Genomic DNA, 19,291 nt, shown 5'->3' with positions numbered 1-19,291 from the left:
GACCATAGAGACCTGATGGAGGAGCCCTTCTCCTCAGACGAAATTAAGGAAGTCATCAAAAACCTCAAGACAGGCTCGGCCCCTGGGCCGGACGGCTTGTCAGTCCCTTATTACAAAAAGTTCGGAGATATACTGGCCCCTCACATGGCCAAATTTTTCAACTCTAAGAGAATGGGATCCCCATTAGACCCCCACTTAAATACAGCATTCATAACAGTAATTCCCAAACCAAATAAGAACCACGAAGAAGTAGAGAACTATAGGCCCATTTCCCTTATCAACAACGATCTCAAGATACTCACCAAAATCTTAGCCAACCGTCTAGCCTCCTTCATCAAACAGTATGTTCACAAAGATCAGGTAGGCTTCATTCCAGGAAGGCAGGGTCCAGATCAAATTAGGAGAGCGGTGGACATTGTCTCCATTCTCCAATCAAATTGGGATGGAGGCACTAAACAAGCAGGTATGTTGTTGACACTAGATTTACATAAGGCCTTCGACTCGATCGAATGGCCTTACCTTTTCTCCATCCTGGAAAGATGGGGTTTCGGGGCTAGCTTTCTAGGGGTACTAAGATCCCTTTACTCCAATCCGGCGGCAATAATCCGACTGCAGGGACAATACTCCAAACCCCTTCAAATAACGAGAGGGACGAGACAGGGCTGCCCTCTCTCCCCTCTCATTTTTGCTATGGCCATCGAAACACTGGCAATAGCGATTAGATCAAACCCTAACATTCACGGCGTATCCTGTGGGGAACAAGTCCACAAGTGTGGGCTCTTCGCCGATGACATGCTCCTATTCATAACGTCCCCCATCACCTCACTCCCTAATTTATGCAAATTACTGAAAGATTTCTCCAACACCTCTGGCCTCAAAGTGAACTACTCTAAATCTTCTGCCTTAAACATCTCCCTGCAGCCGGGTACGTTTGCCGCTCTTAAAAGCTCCTTTGATTTCAAATGGAACGACCAATGGATAGATTACTTAGGAATCAAACTTCCAGCTAGGATAGAGCAACTATACCCCCTAAACTTCCCACCTATGTACCGGAAATTATCAGCTGATCTGGGAACTTGGTCCAAGGGTGAAATTTCCTGGCTGGGCAGAGTACATGCTGTGAAGATGACTCTTCTTCCCAGACTGCTATATCTCTTCAGAGCCATCCCGATAAATATAACCAAAGAACACCTTTCCAATTTCCAAAAGAAGATCACCAAATTTATCTGGGGGGGGAGGGGACATAGATTTAAACAAAAAACCCTATTCCTTCCAAGAGACCAGGGTGGCATGGGGGCCCCGCAGCTTCACTGGTACTTTCAAGCGGCCAGGCTGGCCCAACTGTCCACGGTTTACTCCGGGACAGAGAAACCAGACTGGATCCAAATAGAGCGACAGGCTGTCCCCACATACACCCTGGACTATCTCCTCTGGACTCCCCCCAAACAGAGACCCCCAATTCTCTCCCCATCCTTATCTCAATCATTCCATTTATGGGATAATTTAAGGAAAAATCCGGCATTAATCTCTAGATGTCTTCCTTTAGCACACATATTCAACAACCCTGACTTTCCCCCTGGGTTGGATATTAAGGCTTTTCGTTGGTGGCTGGACAAGGGACTGTATCGAATCGGACACTTCTTCACGAATGAGGGCCCTATCTCCTTGGAGCAAGGAATAAGGCAACTGGAAATTCCACAGTCTGAGCACTTCAGATTCCACCAAATTAGACATTTCCTATGTCAACGTTGGAAAAGGGGAATCCCCTCACACAACGCCCTTACGCCATACGAATCATGGTGTGGTCGCTCCTGTGAACAGAGAGGGGGGATCTCCGTCATCTACCAGTCACTAGCCTTGCACCCCCAAAAAACCCCCTATATGCTGGATTGGGAGAGAGATCTGGCCTTTGAATGGGAGACCTCTAAATGGAGACGCTCCTTCGACAGGGCCTTTAAAGGCATCAAAAACATCTCCTTAATTGAAGGAGGGGTTAAGGTCTTGACTAGGTGGTACCTCACACCTGTCAAGCTCTCCAGAATGTACCCAACAGCTGACCCCAGGTGCTTTCGGGGGTGTCAGCTAGTGGGCACAATGGCCCATGTATGGTGGGAATGCCCCAGACTAAGGCCCTTCTGGAACAAGATTTTTTCCCTGATAAGGAAAACGACGCAGATCCAAATCCCGAAATCCCCTACCATAGCTCTTCTTAATGACAACCTGCCCGGGTTGCCGAAGAACTCACGCAAACTGACACATTTCATACTCTTAGGTGCAAAACTCACCATCGCCAAGGCCTGGAAACAGCACAAAGTCTCGGTGAAAGCAGCTATCCACAAAATATCATGGATCATGTCCCAAGAGAAACTGGCTAGCATTTTAGATGACAAAACTAAGCAATTTGAAGCTATATGGGAGCCCTGGGCAAAATTCGTCGGCATCTCTCTCATACCAGGAGTCCCACCCCAAAACTAACAGGGATCATCTTATGAGGCGGGGACCCATCCAGACGGACGGCTAACATTTCTCTCACTCTCTTCCTTTCTCCTCTTCTTCCTTTCTGTCCTTCCAAATGTACTTTGTTTGATCCAGTCCCTCTGCTGGGGGAAACTAGGATAATTCAATGGGTAATGACTGTATTGTGCTTTCTGACCAGTTTTTCTTCATTTCAATACAATCATTACTCATCACGTAGATTGTTCCTCTTAGATAGGTGGTAATCTCCACTGCATTATTATTTTGTTCATTGAGAACCTAGGACCCTTGGTCAATACCGGGTCAGGAGGGGAGGGGGGCTCGCACTGTGCACAGAAAGATCCCGTCAGGGGTGCCGGTGCGACCCCCTTGCGCCTCACTAGACGCCAGACAATCCCCCTAGGGAAAACGTTCTAGGTTCGCATCAGTTGCTAGGTTTCAAGTTTTGATTACTATACACCAGAGTTATCCATACTCAATGTGCCTTATAAATGATAACGCTCTAGCCCCAGTAGGCGTTTCTTATGCACCAGAGGATGTTACAAGATATGTGATTTGTAATCCTGTATTGTAATTTATTTTATGTTTTATAATTTCTTATTTTTGTACAAAACCAATAAAAGATTTTGAAAATAGAGGCAGGAAAAAATAAACATTGAACGCCCCTAGAAGCAGCTGTAAACATGTCCTGTGTGTATGAGGGCTCCATGTACACCCCTAGAAGCAGCTGTAAACATGTCCTGTGTGTATGAGGCCTTAGGCTCCATGTACACTACAGCTCCTAAACTTGAGTTTAGGAGCTTTTGGTGTTTTTTTGCCAAAGCTCCTAAACTCGACTCCATAGAAGCCTATGTGTCCATGCATACATAGGCTTTTAGGATCGTTTAAGAGCTGCTGCGGTTAGGGAAGGTTCAACTTCCTCTAACCTCTCTCTCCTGAACACGGAAGAATTTAGTTCAGGATAGGAATGTTTTGACCATCGGCTGCAAAACGAGCAAAGTCAATGCAAAATCCCAGTAAAATTGTGGTGCGATTTTGGCGCGTTTTGCGTTTTCTCACAGCCAGTGGTCAAAGTAGTTCAAATGTACATGAAGCCTTACAAGCGTCAACATTTTTTCTGCAAAAACGCTGCTGGCTTTTAGGAGAGTTAAATAAACATCCTGTGTGCACGAGGCCCTAGTGTTAAAAATGAGTCACTATCGGTGAAAACCAAAAGCAGTAATTGGATCTAGTGACATTGGTAGCTGAAGTCATCTACCCCTTCCATCACTTAAGCCTCCCTATTGGTCCTTAATTGTAATTGTCAGCCTTTCTGACCAGTGAGACGTCTTAGAAGGAGGAAAGGAGCAAGAGCCAAGCTTGACTTTTATAGGAAAAGTCAAGATTTGCATACAACTTCTGCTGTGCTGCTTTCACTGCTTATAAATATTTCATCATATACAGGCATAGCCCACTTTTAAGTACACAATGGGGTTTATTTACTAAAGCTGGAAAGTGCAAAATCAGGCTCACTTCTGCATAGAAACCAATGAGTTTACAGGTTTTATTACAAAAGCTTAATTGAACAAGCTGGGGTTAGAAGATCATTGGTTTCTATGCAGAAGTGAGCCTATTTTGCACTTTCCAGCTTTAGTAAATAAACCCCATTCTGTACTTAAAAGTGGGGTATGCCTGTATTAAGACTTTGATAAACGTATATACCAATTTGCTTTCCCTTTGGGTATATGATTACTTTTCATATATTTTTGGCCCCTTTCACACATGCAGACCGTTCAGGTCCGCCTGTCAGTTTTTTCAGGTGGACCTGAATGGACTCTCCATGCATCTCTATGGACATGTCACCGCTGACATCCGATCCGATCCAACCTGCTCCGCTAAAACCAGACGGATGGTGGTCCTATTTTCCATCCATCTGGTGGATCGAATGAAAACGGACAGGCAGTCTGTTTTCATCTGATCTCCCCATAGAAGAGAGCGGAGATCTGACAGGTCCATCTCTGCACAGTGAGCAGAGACGGACCTGTTATCCACCGGCTCAGCGGGGATCAATGGATCGATCCCTGCTGAGCAAGCAGAATCCGTATAACGGATCCGCATGTGTGAAAGAGGCCTAACAGTAATTTAAAATACTATTTCAATTTATTATGCTAATGATGTATGTTACTTTGTCTTGAGATCATTTTCTAATAGAAATATTTCTTGCTTCTTTTCAATAAATGTTTTATAGTATAATTACTTGTACTTTTAATACATTGTATTCTAAATTGTTATCACAGCTTCAATATCAATATATACTATGTAAGAGGAATTTGAAATCTGTGACTTACCTGGGCCACTCTGTAATTACATAGGAGAGTTCCCAAATTCTGAAGGAGGGCTGGAGCATCTTTCTGTTTAGTAAAAAAAAATGGATTGAATTTATCTTTCAATAAAAATAACTAGTTTCATTGTGTTTTAATTAAAGATACAGATTTTTATAGACTGTTCCTTTAATGCCTGCACATAAAGAATGTATGATTAGAACCCTAAATAGTAAAGGAAAGGCAATTGTTATTCCTATAAATTGAACTTTTGTATATATTCAGTGTAAAAAAATCTAATAATCAAGTTGTGTAACTATACATCAAATGTATGGTAAATCTAAATGTATATACAAGTATATACTATACATACAATTTTATGTATATATTTCTTGATAAGCAGTATTTTTGGTAGTGTAGTATTGAAAGATTAGAACCTCTGGCAGGCTTTTGTTGTTGCTTTTATGCTCACAGGGGAGATGTACTCTTCTTTTTTTAGGGTTGTTACTGCATTTGTTACAGAAAGTGAAGAAAAATCTTCCAAACAATGTACATGTGGCTATAAAAACCTGTCCTAACTCTTCCCAGAAGAATAACTTTCTCCCAATATGGGTTCTGTTTTTTTTTTTTTTTTTGTGCACACAAAAGGAACAATGAATATTTATCTACAATGGGAGCCAGGAACTGGGAAATGGTTCTAAGTAGTTGTTAATGCACTGTGTAATATGTCAGTGCTATGTAAACACATAAATACATATATTTTGTTAATAATATGGTTGTGTACCATCATCAAGTATATAACATTTCCCCAGTAAAACACTGGGTTGTATATTTTAAAGTAGTGACTAGTGAGTAATGTGAATTTCCATGATGCATGCAGACTAAACTGAAAAGATTAATTCACCTACAATGAATGTTTGGTAAAAGACACATTCACTGTTTTATAAATATAACCCATTATCTTAATAGATATTTAATCATTTTTAAGTTTGTACAGGTTGTGACTTTACACAACAAAATTGAAGAATGGAAATTTGTTTAGCCACAATTTAGTTTGCTATATCACTTACTATATGTATATATACATATATATTACCTTTAACAGCTGGATAAGGCAATCCAGTCTTGGTTTTGGAGCAGGCTGTGGTTGTTTTGGAACTGGTTGTGGCTGTTTTTGAACTGGCTCTGTTTTTTTAGGAACTGTCTCTGGTTGTTTAGGAACTGGCTGTGGCTCTTTGGGAACAGGTTTTGGTTCTGTTTCTGGAGCCTTTGGTTCTGACTTTGGTACAGATTCTGGTACCTTTGGCACAGGTACAGCTGGTTCATCTGGAAAAAGAATTTATATTCAAATTTATTGCACACAATACACTATTTCTATAAATGTTTTGGTTAATCAAAATACTGGTGATAGAGGCACACCTTTTTTATCCACAGGTAAAGTAAAGCAGGAGCTTAGAGACACCAACAGAAAGGCAAGAGCGATCTTCATGGTGGCGTTTTTAATGACAAGCCTTTAACAGCAGAACCGAAAACCAGATATGTGCAAATGATCTCTCTGAAGTGGCTCAATTTATACCATAATGAGGTTAAAAGGACATTCCAAATGAGCCAAAATGTTCTTATCAAATTCCTTATCATTACAAATTCTGAAGATGTATAAACTCCACAATCTTAATTTATGTGTTGTTCTTTCCATGTAAGTCAGCGATAAGAAATGTCTTATGTTTTGTAGAAAGGTTATGTGAAACCCCATTTCATGTACTTATGTCAAACCTTCAATTTGTCATTGAGTATGTCAACGCTGCTCCATTTTAGAAAACAGGCATACAATTGCATTTGTTCAGTGCCCACGAAAACATGGGGGAAAGTTACTAAAACTGGAGAGTGCAAAATTAGGTGCTGCTCTGCATGGAAACCAGCTTCCATGTTTTATTATAAAAGCTTAATTGAACAAGCTAAGGTTAGAAACTGATTGTCTACCATGCACAGCTGCACCAGATTTTGGGTGCTCTAGTTTTAGTAACTTTCCCCCATGGAGACTACTATTAAAAAAAAACAGTAAATTAATCTGGGTAGTAGATATCTTGTATACCACTGTTCATAAACAATGCAGTTTTCTAAACATTCAAATTCATACATTATAAAGTAGCCAACACATAAACTTATTAGAACATCCATGCATAGTTTCATCAATCATCATCCATTTAGAAATCAGAAAATTAGAAAAAAAACTACATAAAGCAATATGTGCATGAAACTTCCTTAGTCAATGGGGTTGATTTACTAAAACTGGAGAGTGCAAAGTCTGGTGCAGCTCTGCATAGAAACTATTCAGCGGTCAGGTTTTTTTGCTTAACCACTTCTACCCCGGAAGGATTTATCCACTTCCTGACCAGGCCATTTTTTGCGATACATCGCTTTAACGTACGACCGCTTTAAGGACTAAAGTTAAAAGCTGATTGGCTACCATGCACAGCTGCACCAGATTTTACACTCTCCAGTTTTATTTAGTCAACCACATTGTCTTTTTAAAGGAAAAATGTTGTAGGGTGTTCATTTGTATTACTGTTTAAATATATGCATAAATACTTTGATATCTTAAATTGTAAAATGGTGACACGTCCATTTCCACCAACTCCACTGAAAAGCAAATCTGCCCTTTTGGAATTACCCTTACCCTTTATTTAGGATCTTAATATCCTTGAAAAAATGTTGGAATTGTCAACATACTGCTATTTAAACAGCATTGGGAATTAACATACCTTTTTTTCTTTATAAAAACAATCCTTGAGGAAGTTTTATGCATGCGTTGGTTTATTATATTTTTTGCACTGTTGGCTGAATAGGTGATAATTTATGAAATGTTTAGACTATAACCAGCCTTTGAATGAAGGACAAATAAAATAATTTGCAGCTTAATACTTATACCCCCCCTTTTTAGCAGTATAGATAATATAGTTATTTATATATGAACACTTTGTCTCCTTTGTCACAAACAATCATGGTTAAGTTAGTTTCAGGGATTAGTGTTATCATCAAGGGTTGGGCTGTTTCACACTTGTGCAGAAACCAGTGTTTTTTCTGCACTTTCTCTGCAAAACCACACAGAAATCAATTATTTTTTACAACTATATTAGAATACAGGGGGCAGGTATAGATTATTGCAGTGCAGAAAACTGCAGTATGATCATTTTCCTGTGCAGGTAGGTAAACCAGACCAGGGAGTATATGTTAAGCATAATGCCACGTACACACGATCGGAATTTCAACAAATGTTCGATGGGAGTTTGTTGTCGGAAATTCCGACCATGTGTAGGCTCCATCGGACATTTTTTGTCAGAATTTCCGACAACAAAAATTTGAGAGATGGTTCTCAAATTTTCCGACATCAAAATCGTGTGTACACAATTCCGACGCACAAAATTCCACGCATGCTCAGAATCAAGCAGAAGAGCTGCACTGGCTATTGAAGTTAATTTTTCTTGGCTCGTCGAACGTCTTGTACGTCACCGTGTTCTTGACGTTTGGAATTTACGACAACATTTGTGCGACCGTGTGTATGCAAGACAAGTTTGAGCCAACATCCGTCGGAAATAAATACAGGATTTCATTGTCGGAATGTCTGATCGTGTGTACGCGGCATTAGTGTTTAAGCAGTTGATCAGGGACAGGGGTATGTGATTGACCATGAATATTGTAGTATATTTTTACTGAAATAAATGTGCTTACCTTGTTCTTTTTTCCACAGCCCTAAGCATGCATGATTGGCCAATCTAAATGCACATGTGTGAGGAAAAATCTATTTTTTGCTAAATTATTTGGTGGATGAATCATATCTGCATGTCTGATCAGAATACAATGTCTTTAGTGCTCTGGGTCAATCTACTACAGCTATTATTATTATTATTATTATTATACAGGATTTATATAGCGACAACAGTTTACGCAGCGCTTTGCAATATAAAAGAAGACAATACAGTTACAATACAATAAAATACAAGCTATTAACACAAGTTTGTGGTATAATTATGTATAATAGTCTTTTAGTGTTTTTTTAATTTATGATTTGATGCATTTATGATATACACTATTGTTTTATGCATATTAATGTGTGTATTGTACATAGCTTGTAGGTACTACTGAAACTAATTATAACTTGATCTTTTGCTGAAATGCATGATTTAATTGCCCTGTAGTTAATGCTTGCTGTGTAAGCTGCAACTTGAAGAGTATATTCAAACTAGAGTTGACTCAAAAGGATATGTTCTTTTGCTTTCATCAAGGCAAAACGTGGCACTGTTTTTTTTTTTTCATGTTTGTTCATCTAATACTTGTTTTGCATTTGACCTTAAATTGCTGGTATTATCTTAGTGGCTTTGTTTGAATTAAACAGGTTTGTTGGCATAGAACTGCATACTCTTTATACTCTCAGGGCTGTTTACTAAAATTGAATAAGTTTAACTTTACTTTGCATTATTCCCATTATGTATTTAGGGGGTTTGGGCAATAATAGGATATTAAGGAACATCTTGTGAAAATCTATCTATCTATCTATCTATCTGTCTGTCATGGCTTTCCTAAAGCAAAATAACCCTAATGCCCTGTACACACGATAGGATTTTCCGACAACAAAACCGTGGATTTTTTTCCGAAGGATGTCCTGCATACACACGGTCACACAAATGTTGTTGGAAATTCCGAACGTCAAGAACGCGGCGATGTACAACACGTACGACGAGACAAGAAAAATGAAGTTCAATATCCAGTGCGGCTCTTCTGCTTGATTCCGAGCATGTGTGGACTTTTGTGCGTCTGACTTATGTACACACGCTCGGAATTTCCAACAACAAGTTTTGTTGTTGGAAAATTTGAAAACCTGCTCTTAAACATTTGTTGGCTGAAATTCCGACAACAAATGTTCTATGGAGAATACACACGGTCGGGCTTTCCGACAACAAGCTAACATACAACATTTGTTGTCCGAAAATCCTATCGTGTGTACAGGGCATAAAAAAAGCAGAACCATTTAACAACATATTTTTGTTAGGAATTATTTGCCATATCCAACTGAACTATCAGGGCCAAAAATATGACATTAAATTGAGGCTGTCACCTGAGAAAAAGTGTGGAGAATGCATATATTGATCTTTTTCTTCTTAGCTGGCTGCCTAGCTGTCATGCTGAGCCTTTACCTTTACTTTGAATTTACGACTTGGAACATACACACAACTTCTCTGAGTTTCCTGATCTGTATATTTGTTCCAGATAAGGGACTCAGAAATTTGTAATCCTTTGGGTTAGTACAACAGCCAGACAACTAACATTATCACAATAGAAGCTCTTTGTGTTTCTCATTTCAGTCTTTTTCTGTTTCTTTCTTACTGTATACAAATGTTTAACAGCTACACAAAATTTCTTGAAGCAGTCTCTAGACACAGCACAGCCGGAAGACCATTCTCATGTCTATGTGTGCCAACAGAAAACACACTCCAATAGCCAATATATAATAGAGAAAATAGCAATTAGCTAAGTTGGATTATTTTTACAGAATAAAGTTATAGTTTATATGCTGTATCCAGAGCTATAATTTTGTATATGCAACTTTCTTGGAGGTAACCTCAAATTTTCTTTTTTATCATGCCCTCAGGTTGAATTACCCAGGTATTTTCACTCAAGAATGAAACTTTCCATGAGTCTATTCTTTCACTCCCCACTTATTATAGAAGTCAACCTTTATTTATAATTTTTTCCTTTTTTTTTCATTTTTGCTGCTGGCCTGCCTCCTGCCACTATTCCTGCCTCTGCAAGAATGGCATTTCACTGCTGCCTCCTGGGATACTAATATCACATATCCCAGAAGGCATTACTTTCCATTCATGAAAACAGAGGCAACACCTGTGCTAATCTTAGACATGTGCAGACAGAGATCTGGCCTCGTGTCTGTTAACATGTTCTCCTATGAACGCAGGAGAGTAATGCATCCTGGAATATGTGACGTTAGTATCCCAGAAGGTTTTATTATCCTTGATTTATAGAACAATATGTAAATAAACATGTAACAAAACAGCACTGCAAGAGTGTAGCACTTGATCCACTGGGTTTATGAGAATGTCAGTGCAGCACAAAAGTAAAAGGGACAGAATGTATTTTTCATTGGGGCGGTAAAGTTTCTTTTTAACTGAGCTTTTCTACTTTTGAGAAAAAATATTCAGCACCTTATTTAGCTTTACTTTGTTTGACTGTTGCTGCCCTGTCATCATCTTGAATATCTGGGTGGAATGTTAATAATCCCTAAACAGATTTTAGAAGGCAGACACACCAAGGGGTATATTTATAAATAAAATCACTGTGCAAATGTCTCAGCATTCACCCAGCTATCACAAATAATTCTTGATATGTGTCCAATATGTTTCTCTTCTATGTACTTTAGAAAATACTACATTATGGCCATCAGATTGAGCTGGAAAACAAAGGAAATAAACATACTAGAGACATTGTGGGGATTATTCAGGAAGACTGATGCACAGTGAATCTTTTGTAGCAAAGTCCCGGGCCCCCAAAGACCTAATGGTGACCTCAAGAGTTAAGGAGAGCTGACATCCTTGCTTGTAAAGTGGGTTACCAGGCATGGAGGGTGTAATGCAAGATGAAATGATGGGCGCCAGTCACTTTTTGAATGCGAACAAGAGATTTATTGCCTCTTAACAAGAACTGTGGGAGAGAGGGTTAGGGCCAGGACACCCTAAGATAGATGCAAGGTTAATTGGCAGACTCCGAGACACTATAGCTAGACAGCAATACAGGGAAAGGCCTCCAGCTGGATGCCACGTCTGTATAGGTAGGGCCACTGTCTCCTATGGTACTGAACTTGTAACAGTCACTAAAGGTAGTTGTACATAACACTTAGTAACACAGAACAATGTGTTTCTAATCTCACAGTATCCCACTGTAGGTCTTCAATCACTGAGCTCCCAGTCTCTCACTAGACTTCCAGATCCCAGTCATCACTGGATCTCCTGAGCTCTTCTACAGCTATCCCACTGTTTACTCCTCAAGTATCACCCGCCCTAACCTGTTGGGTCCCTGGCTTGGCACTCACTGAAGCTTTCCCACTTCTTCACCGTCCCTGGCTGGTGAGAAGACTGCTCTGGTACGTGTTCAAGCTTACTCACTGTAGTCTCCAGTAATAAGGTGGATGGTCCCTTAGTGGCGACTGCTTCCACTGTACCTCCGACCACAACTGGTTCCCCGTGCGGCTAAACTTTCACAACTCGGTTGGACTCCAGTCCTGTAGTCCCAACCCTAGGCTGCTTCTCCTGCTCCTGGATAGGCCTCAGGCAGCCTAGCAGCCAGGTGTCCCTGGGATAGGCCTCAGGCTTCTGGCCTACCAGCCCGGGTCGACACAACACATGTCCACCTAGACAGCTGTCCAGGTGGCACAGAACCCCGATCACCTGACTCCACCCAAATAATCAGTCTTTCCCAGAAGGCCAAGGGACTAAAGAAACCCCTGCCTATTGGCTGGGACACCCCATCCATTCATTATCTGTCCTTGCTATGCCCTTGTCGATCTAATGTCTCTAGCCACAATGCTACCTAGAGACAGAAAAGAAAAGTGCAGCAATTCCAGAAAAAGGGCAAAGTTAATGGATCTCCTAACAATTAGCCAGGACAATTATTACCTGGCAAACTAAATTTATTAGCAATCCTGGCTAAACACCAGGGTGCTACATGCCTAGGAAACTACGTCTCGGATTTTGCAAAAAAAAAAATTTAAATTCTCAAGCCTGAGAGTGGGTGTTCTGGCAAAAACTGGGATAGGTGGGTAACAGGGAAGGATAAACAAAGTAACAATACATGTGGCATACCACATGAAGTAGGTATGCATAACATATGTACTGTACATAAGCAAGTGGCAGTTCACACAAGGGCAGATAAATGGAAGACAATATTTACAGTTTTACGTGTGGTGTACCACCTGAACAAGTGAGGGAAAATAATTCAACATCAGTAGCCTTATATCTTAGCTATCTACCTATTATTTACACCTCTAAAGAATAGAAAATTTAGCATTGTTATACAAGCTGTGGTCATTATCTTTCCTTAGCCAAGGAAAACGCGATGGGTGCTGGAACACCTGAAACAGAGATACAGAGAGCATAGAAACACATCCTATTTCTACAACAACACAGTACGTTATATAAATGAGTGAATACTAGTTACCCTCAGCCGAGAATAGCAAAACAGTGCAAATACACTAAGACACATATATTAATGAAAATTGGGCCCCACTCCCTCGAGGGTGCCACCCCTTTTTCATGACAATCCTGGAGGAAAAAAATAGCATCTCCTATTAAACATTTTACATAATGTGAACCAGGACTCACTCAGGTTGTCACTCTCGTGCCACTTGGTGATCAGCATAATCAGAAACAGTCCTTGTGTATGTATCCATTACTTTTTTTCACAGTCATTTCCAAGTTTAAGGTGAGAATTTGCCCCTTTTTGCCACAGCTTATCCTACCTAACTAACTAAACACCCCCCAGTGTCCTTGGAGCCCCAAGTCCATCAATCTTCCCACTGGAGGTGCAATCACAGATCAACAATATTCCCAGCAGTCTCTCTTCTTCATAGGGATAACTCCGGGGACAGAAAGCATGGCTGTAATTAAAGGGATTGTAAACCTATGTGTTTTTTCACTTTAAGGCACCCATTTCAGGCTTACCCGACTCCGGCGTCTTTCCCCCAGGAAGTCCCATCATCAAGGAATGCAGGTGGGCCCAGCCACAGCCTTGAGGGATAACTGGAGCACTGGGTCCTGGAGCAGCCACAGATATGAGAGGAGCAGCTTCTCGCACAAGCCTGGTGATAGCAGGGGGACTCTCGATGGCGACATTCCTGTCCCAATCTGCTTGTAGTGTCTGTGGAGGCTGATATGTGTACCAACATAAGTAATCAAAATGTAATTCCCAAAAATTTGAGGGCAACATCACCATTCTACACTGACCCACAAAGAACCACTAAATATCACTGAATAAATCAAGAAGAATAACTCTTGAGCAATGTAATTCCATCACCTATATGTCCAAAGAAATGCAGTATTTATGTGTATTTATGTGTAGGAGGATTTCACACGTGGCATCTCTGTGGCTTAGAGGTTAGAACTTTTGCTTAGCATCCCTGAGCGTCTGGGTTCATATCCCAAACATGCTGCTTCATGTAGAAAAGTTGTCCCATCTCCCAGGTCCTAAACCTATGTCTAAATGTAGTATTTATGTGTAGGAGTGTTTCACCACCATTGTAAATCTTGCCAGATATACTATTTAGCCAAAAGCATTGGGACGCCTGCCTTTACACACACATGAACTTTAATGGCAGCCCAATCTTAGTCAGTAGGGTGTAAAATTGATTTGGCCCACCCTTTGCAGCTAGAACAGTTTTTAGGAAGGCTGTCCACAAGGTTTAGTGTGTCTATGGGAATGTTTGACCATTTTTCCAGAAGTGCATTTGTGAGGCCAGGCACTGATGTTGGATGAGAAGACCTGGCTAACAGTCTCTGCTCTAATTCAGACAAAAGTTGTTCTATCAGGTTAGAGTCAGGACTCTGTGCAGGCCAGTCAAGTTCCTCCTCCCCAAACTCACTCATCCATGTCTTTATGGACCTTGCTTTGTGCACTGGTGTGCAGTCATGTTGGAACAGGAAGGGGCCATCCCCAAACTGTTCCCACAAAGTTGGGAGCATGAAATTATCCAAAATGTCTTGGTATGCTGATGCCTTAAGAGTTCCCTTCACTGGAACTAAGAGGCCAAGCCCAACCCCTGAAAAACAACTCTACATCATAATCCCCCCTCCACCAAATGGTTTGGACCAGTGTACAAAGCAAGGTACATAAAGACATGGATGAGTGGGTTTGGGGTTTGAGTTTGGGGTGGAGGAACTTGACTGGCCTGCACAGAGAACTGACCTCAGCACAACAGAACACCTTGAGCATGAATTAGAGCAGAAACTGTAAGTCAGGCCTTCTAGTCCAACATCAGTGCCTGACCTCACATATGCACTTATGGAAGAATGGTCAAACATTCCTATAGACACACACCTAAACCTTGTGGACACCATTCCCAGAAGAGTTGAAGCTGTTATAGCTGCAGAGGGTGGGCCAAATGAATTTTGAACCCTAGGGACTAAGACTGGGATGCATTACAGTTCATGTGCATATAAAGGCAGGCGTCCCAATACTTCGGACAATATATTGTATATTGCTTGTGACACTGAGCATGGCTATGGAGTTAGGACTGGTTCATATCACAGAGATGCAGAAAACATGTGTGAGGCTCCCTGCTGGCTAAATGGGTAGCTCTTCTGTCTAGCAGCGCTAGGGTTGCTGGTTCAATTCCCCAACATCCTAATGCTTGTGTTGAAGTTTATATGTTCTCCCTTTGTGTGTTTCTCACCACAATCCAAAGACATGCTGGTATTTTATTTGTCTCCTGTCAAAATAGTCTCTAATGTAAGAAAGTTAGTTTTGGACTTTAGATTGGAAGCTCATTGCAGCCAAGAACTGATGTTAATGTTTGTTAGCACTAATCATGCCCAGGGACTTGGACATTTAAAATGGTAGGGTTTACACTGCACAGAGACATATGCTTAGAAAACTGTTGCTTTGTTTATGTGCATGCAAATGAACTTCAATCTTTGGCCTGTAGTTGGAGATTTGATGCACATAGCCAAGGGCTAACACAGTAGCAAATAGTATTATGTGTTCCTGCTCATCAGGTGCAATCACTGGTGTGCTAACAATACAACCTATCTTATATAAAGGGCTGCAGTAAGGGGGGTTCGTTTGGCCTGAGAAGGCCAGGTTTTGCGCTGTGATTTGTGGGGGAGAAGGAATGATATTGTGCATATTGACAAACGCCCAACTAGGGCTGTTTACTGAAATTCTTGTCCATTTTTTCCATCAAAAGTGGTTTTATGTGGCCATGCTGTCAATGTTGTGTGTGTATTGTTCCTGTCTGAACATGCAAACATGGTTTGGGAGAATCTGCTGACCTTCTACTCTTTGATCTCATTGCTTAATCATGTACACAGAAATGCAGCTTCCAGCAGAATATGGTCACCTATGTATATGTGTGGATTGTGGGCTTGTGGTGGGTGTTATATTTTGAATATATGCCTTTTTTATTATTATGTTGGAATGCTTTGTAAGAATAATGACTGTTAAGTATGTTTCTATAATCTTGCAGTTAAAAATGATGTGGGCTGGTGGGTGAGTTGTGGTATGAAATGTTACACGTTATACACTGAAAGTAAAGCTGTGTCCACTCTAAAGTTTAGACTAATTTTAGATTGTAAGCTCCTATCAGCAGGGCCCTTAAAACCCAATTGCTAACTGTTTTGCTATGTAGCACCATGTATCCTGTAGAATTTTTTTTTTGAAGCTAGTAAATGAATGTACATCATTTTGTTTCTGCTGGCAAAATAAAAGTACATTATTAAGCTTGTTTGTTGTGTGTTTTTTTCTCTTTTCTTTCTTCTTTTTAATTAGTTTTGGGGGCGGTGGTTTTGGGGGAAGTGCAATAGCTTTCTTTTATATGTTATAATTTCAATATGTATTTGTGCACCAAAAAAACAAATCTCTTCAGCACACCTGCAAGTAAATGATAAAGGTGGAGAATTGCAGGTAATGAATTCAGCTGGTGGATAGGCAGTGTTGTATGTGTCAGCCCTGGTTCCCATTAGTGCAATCTGACATGCGATTTGACATGTTAAATTGGCTGCAATTTCACCGTTCTTTTTGGTGCGGTGCCGCAATTTTCAAAAGTAGTTTCTGTACTACTTTTTGGTGACTTCGGGGTGCGATTTTTATTGACATCAGTGCAGAAACCTGCACAGAAGTCTCTAAAATTCCCCCCCGCAGTCGGGACTGACATGCGGGAATGAAATTGTGTGAGTTCAGCTGAACTTGCACGATTTCCTCCCACTGTCATGGTGAACCAGGGCTCAAACGGGTCCTTTGCCTTTGTAATTCACCTGCTGCTATCCCAGGGACACTATTTCTTATCAAACTCCCTTAAGTTTACCTTCAAATATCATATTTAGAAATACAGATTTGCATATCTGCAAATAAACGAAAAGAAAAAAATTCTAATCATGGTTGAGATCAAATATTCGCAGCTGCAATCAAGAGAAAGGTTTCACCTTCTGACCTGGAAATGAGTCATTGTAATCACCTGGAAGTACCTGTGCTGGTCAGGATCTCCATCTACGTGGACATGGCGAGGTCCCTCTTTAGCAAAGAGAAGGTGCTGCTCATTTGCCGGGTATGTGTAGGATATGTATTTGTGCTTACTCAATGTGGAGGTGGAAGTGGTAGTTAGATTTGGTGTGGGTGGGGTTCATTGATTTGTTTGTCATCATAATACATTTGCTTCTGGCCCATGTGCACACATCACTTCCTGCATTTGTTCTGCTGATGTAAATCAGCAAATGGGGCCTAATTCAAAGGTGTTATCAATGAATCTCATTATGTTCCTTTCACACAACTTGAGATCCATAAGGCCCCTTTCACACTTGTGCGACCTGAAAGTCCCGTGATTTTGCAGCCCTTTTTTGGCAATTTTTTTGTGATTTGAAGCAATGCCAGTGCAATCTTGAGGTCTATGGACGTAGGAGTCACAGGACAAGTTGCACAAGTGTGAAAGGGGCCTTAGGGCTTGTTCACACTGCTGTGCTGTCTGACATCGGATGTGATTTGCCCCGCCCTGCAAATCACATGTGATGTCTGTGTGACGCAAATTCAGCCATGGCTGAATTTGCATCGCATTCGGCACAAACTCACACAGGTCCCTTTTTTGGTCTGCAGCAGAATCGGATCGCATGTGTGTTGCCTGAAGTTGCAGTTCGCTCTGTGATATGCAAACTGATTTGGGGGTTGTATGCAATGCTGGAACCCGCACTGGATTCGCAGGGTTCCTGCATCGCTCCAGTGTGAAGTAGCCCTGATCCTATGCATTTTTTAGTGCATTTTGCAGTTAGCAGAAACACTCTACAGTCCATTTAACATGGTTTCCTAATGTAATAGTTCACATCTTTTGTGGCCAGTGCATTTTTTTTAAATGGACGGGGACTTTGTTTAAGCAATTTGCAGGTAATAGATTTCAATGAAACCACACCGGAAACGCAACTGTTGCATTTGTGATGCGATTTTTGATGTGTTTTGTGGTTGTTATTTTAACACTGTATGGTTGCTGAGGGGCTGGAAAGCCAGCCACCGTATCCTTAACATCCAATGAGTCATCAGCTGTCAGCAACTTCCCCACTGCATGGGGTCCCCCAGCCTATACCGGGCTTTTCTGGTCTAGTATGGACCCGGAGGGAACCCCCCATGCCAAAAGTTAAAAAAATGGCGTTGGGGTCCCCCCAAAATCCATACCAGGCCCTTATCTGAGCACACAGCCTGGCAGCCCACAGGAAAAGAGGGGGGATGAGAGAGCGCCCCCCTCCTGAACTGTACCAGGCCACATGCCCTCAACATGGGTAGGGTGCTTTGGGGTCCCCCCAAAACACCTTGTCCCCATGTTGATGGGGACAAGGGCCTCATCCCCACAACCCTTGCCCAGTGGTTGTGGGGGCCTGTGGGTGGGGGGCTTATCGAAATCTGGAAGCCCATTTAGAAAGGGGCACCCAGATCCCAGCCCCCCTATGTGAATGGGTATCAGGTACATTGTACCCCTACCCATTCACCAAAAAAAAAGCAGTGAAATGTGACAAAAAACAATAGCCGTTTTTTGACAATTGCTTTATTGTAAAATAGCTCTGAGTGGTCTTCTCCCCCGAGCTGTGTCTCCTGCCGTCATCTTCTCCTGGTGCTGTCTCTCTTGCGGCCATCTTCTGTCACCGTGTCTCCCATCAATGCCTACTTCTCCCGCTGCTGTGTTGTTCCTCGCCGCCGTCTTCCTCCGTTGTGTTGTCTCCCGCTGTCTGGTGTCTCTTACACAACCCCATGCCTGACCATCCGTTGACATCACAAGGAAAGCCCGCCCCCTTTTTACCAAAAAAATAAAGGGGGCGGGCTTTCCGTGTGACGTCAGTGGATGGTCACGACCCATGGCTGTGTATGAGACACCAGATATTGGCCCCCGCACGCAGACCCCCACAACCACCAGGCAAGGGTTGTGGGAATGAGGCCCTTGTCCCCATCAACATGGGGACAAGGTGCTTTAGGGGGACCCCAAAGCACCCTCCCCATGTTGAGGGCATGTGGCCTGGTATGGTTCGGGGGGGACGCTGGCTCGCCCCCCCTTTCCTGACCTGCCAGGTTGTGTGCTCGGATAAGGGTCTGGTATGGATTTTGGGGGGACCTCTACGCCATTTTTTTTTTACATTTTGGCATGGAGTTCCCCTTAATATCCATTCCAGACTTGAAGGACCTGGTATGGACTGGTGGGGAGAACCTACGCCATATTTTCTTTGATTTTTACTCTATATTGCTGGGAAGCAGCAATTCATTACAGA

At 41.7% G+C, this 19,291-nt stretch overlaps 1 protein-coding gene across 1 annotated transcript in view; it reads right to left on the bottom strand.

Annotated features, from left to right (window-relative positions):
* The window catches only part of LOC141132292 (uncharacterized), a 40,522-nt gene extending 34,166 nt beyond the window's left edge, over positions 1–6,356 (bottom strand). Inside the window, exons 1-3 of the mRNA XM_073620552.1 lie at positions 6,195–6,356; positions 5,872–6,101; positions 4,803–4,865 (exon numbers count right to left, since the gene is read on the bottom strand). Of these exons, the coding sequence (XP_073476653.1) occupies positions 4,803–4,865; positions 5,872–6,101; positions 6,195–6,264 (363 nt within the window). The 5' untranslated portion in view covers positions 6,265–6,356. The remainder of the gene's footprint in view (positions 1–4,802; positions 4,866–5,871; positions 6,102–6,194) is intronic.
* Between the last annotated feature and the right edge of the window lie 12,935 nt (positions 6,357–19,291).

The sequence above is a fragment of the Aquarana catesbeiana genome, linkage group LG03 (assembly GCF_042186555.1).
Source record: "Aquarana catesbeiana isolate 2022-GZ linkage group LG03, ASM4218655v1, whole genome shotgun sequence".
NCBI classification, from domain to species: Eukaryota; Metazoa; Chordata; class Amphibia; order Anura; family Ranidae; genus Aquarana; species Aquarana catesbeiana.
This window is presented reverse-complemented; position numbering and strand designations above follow the sequence as displayed.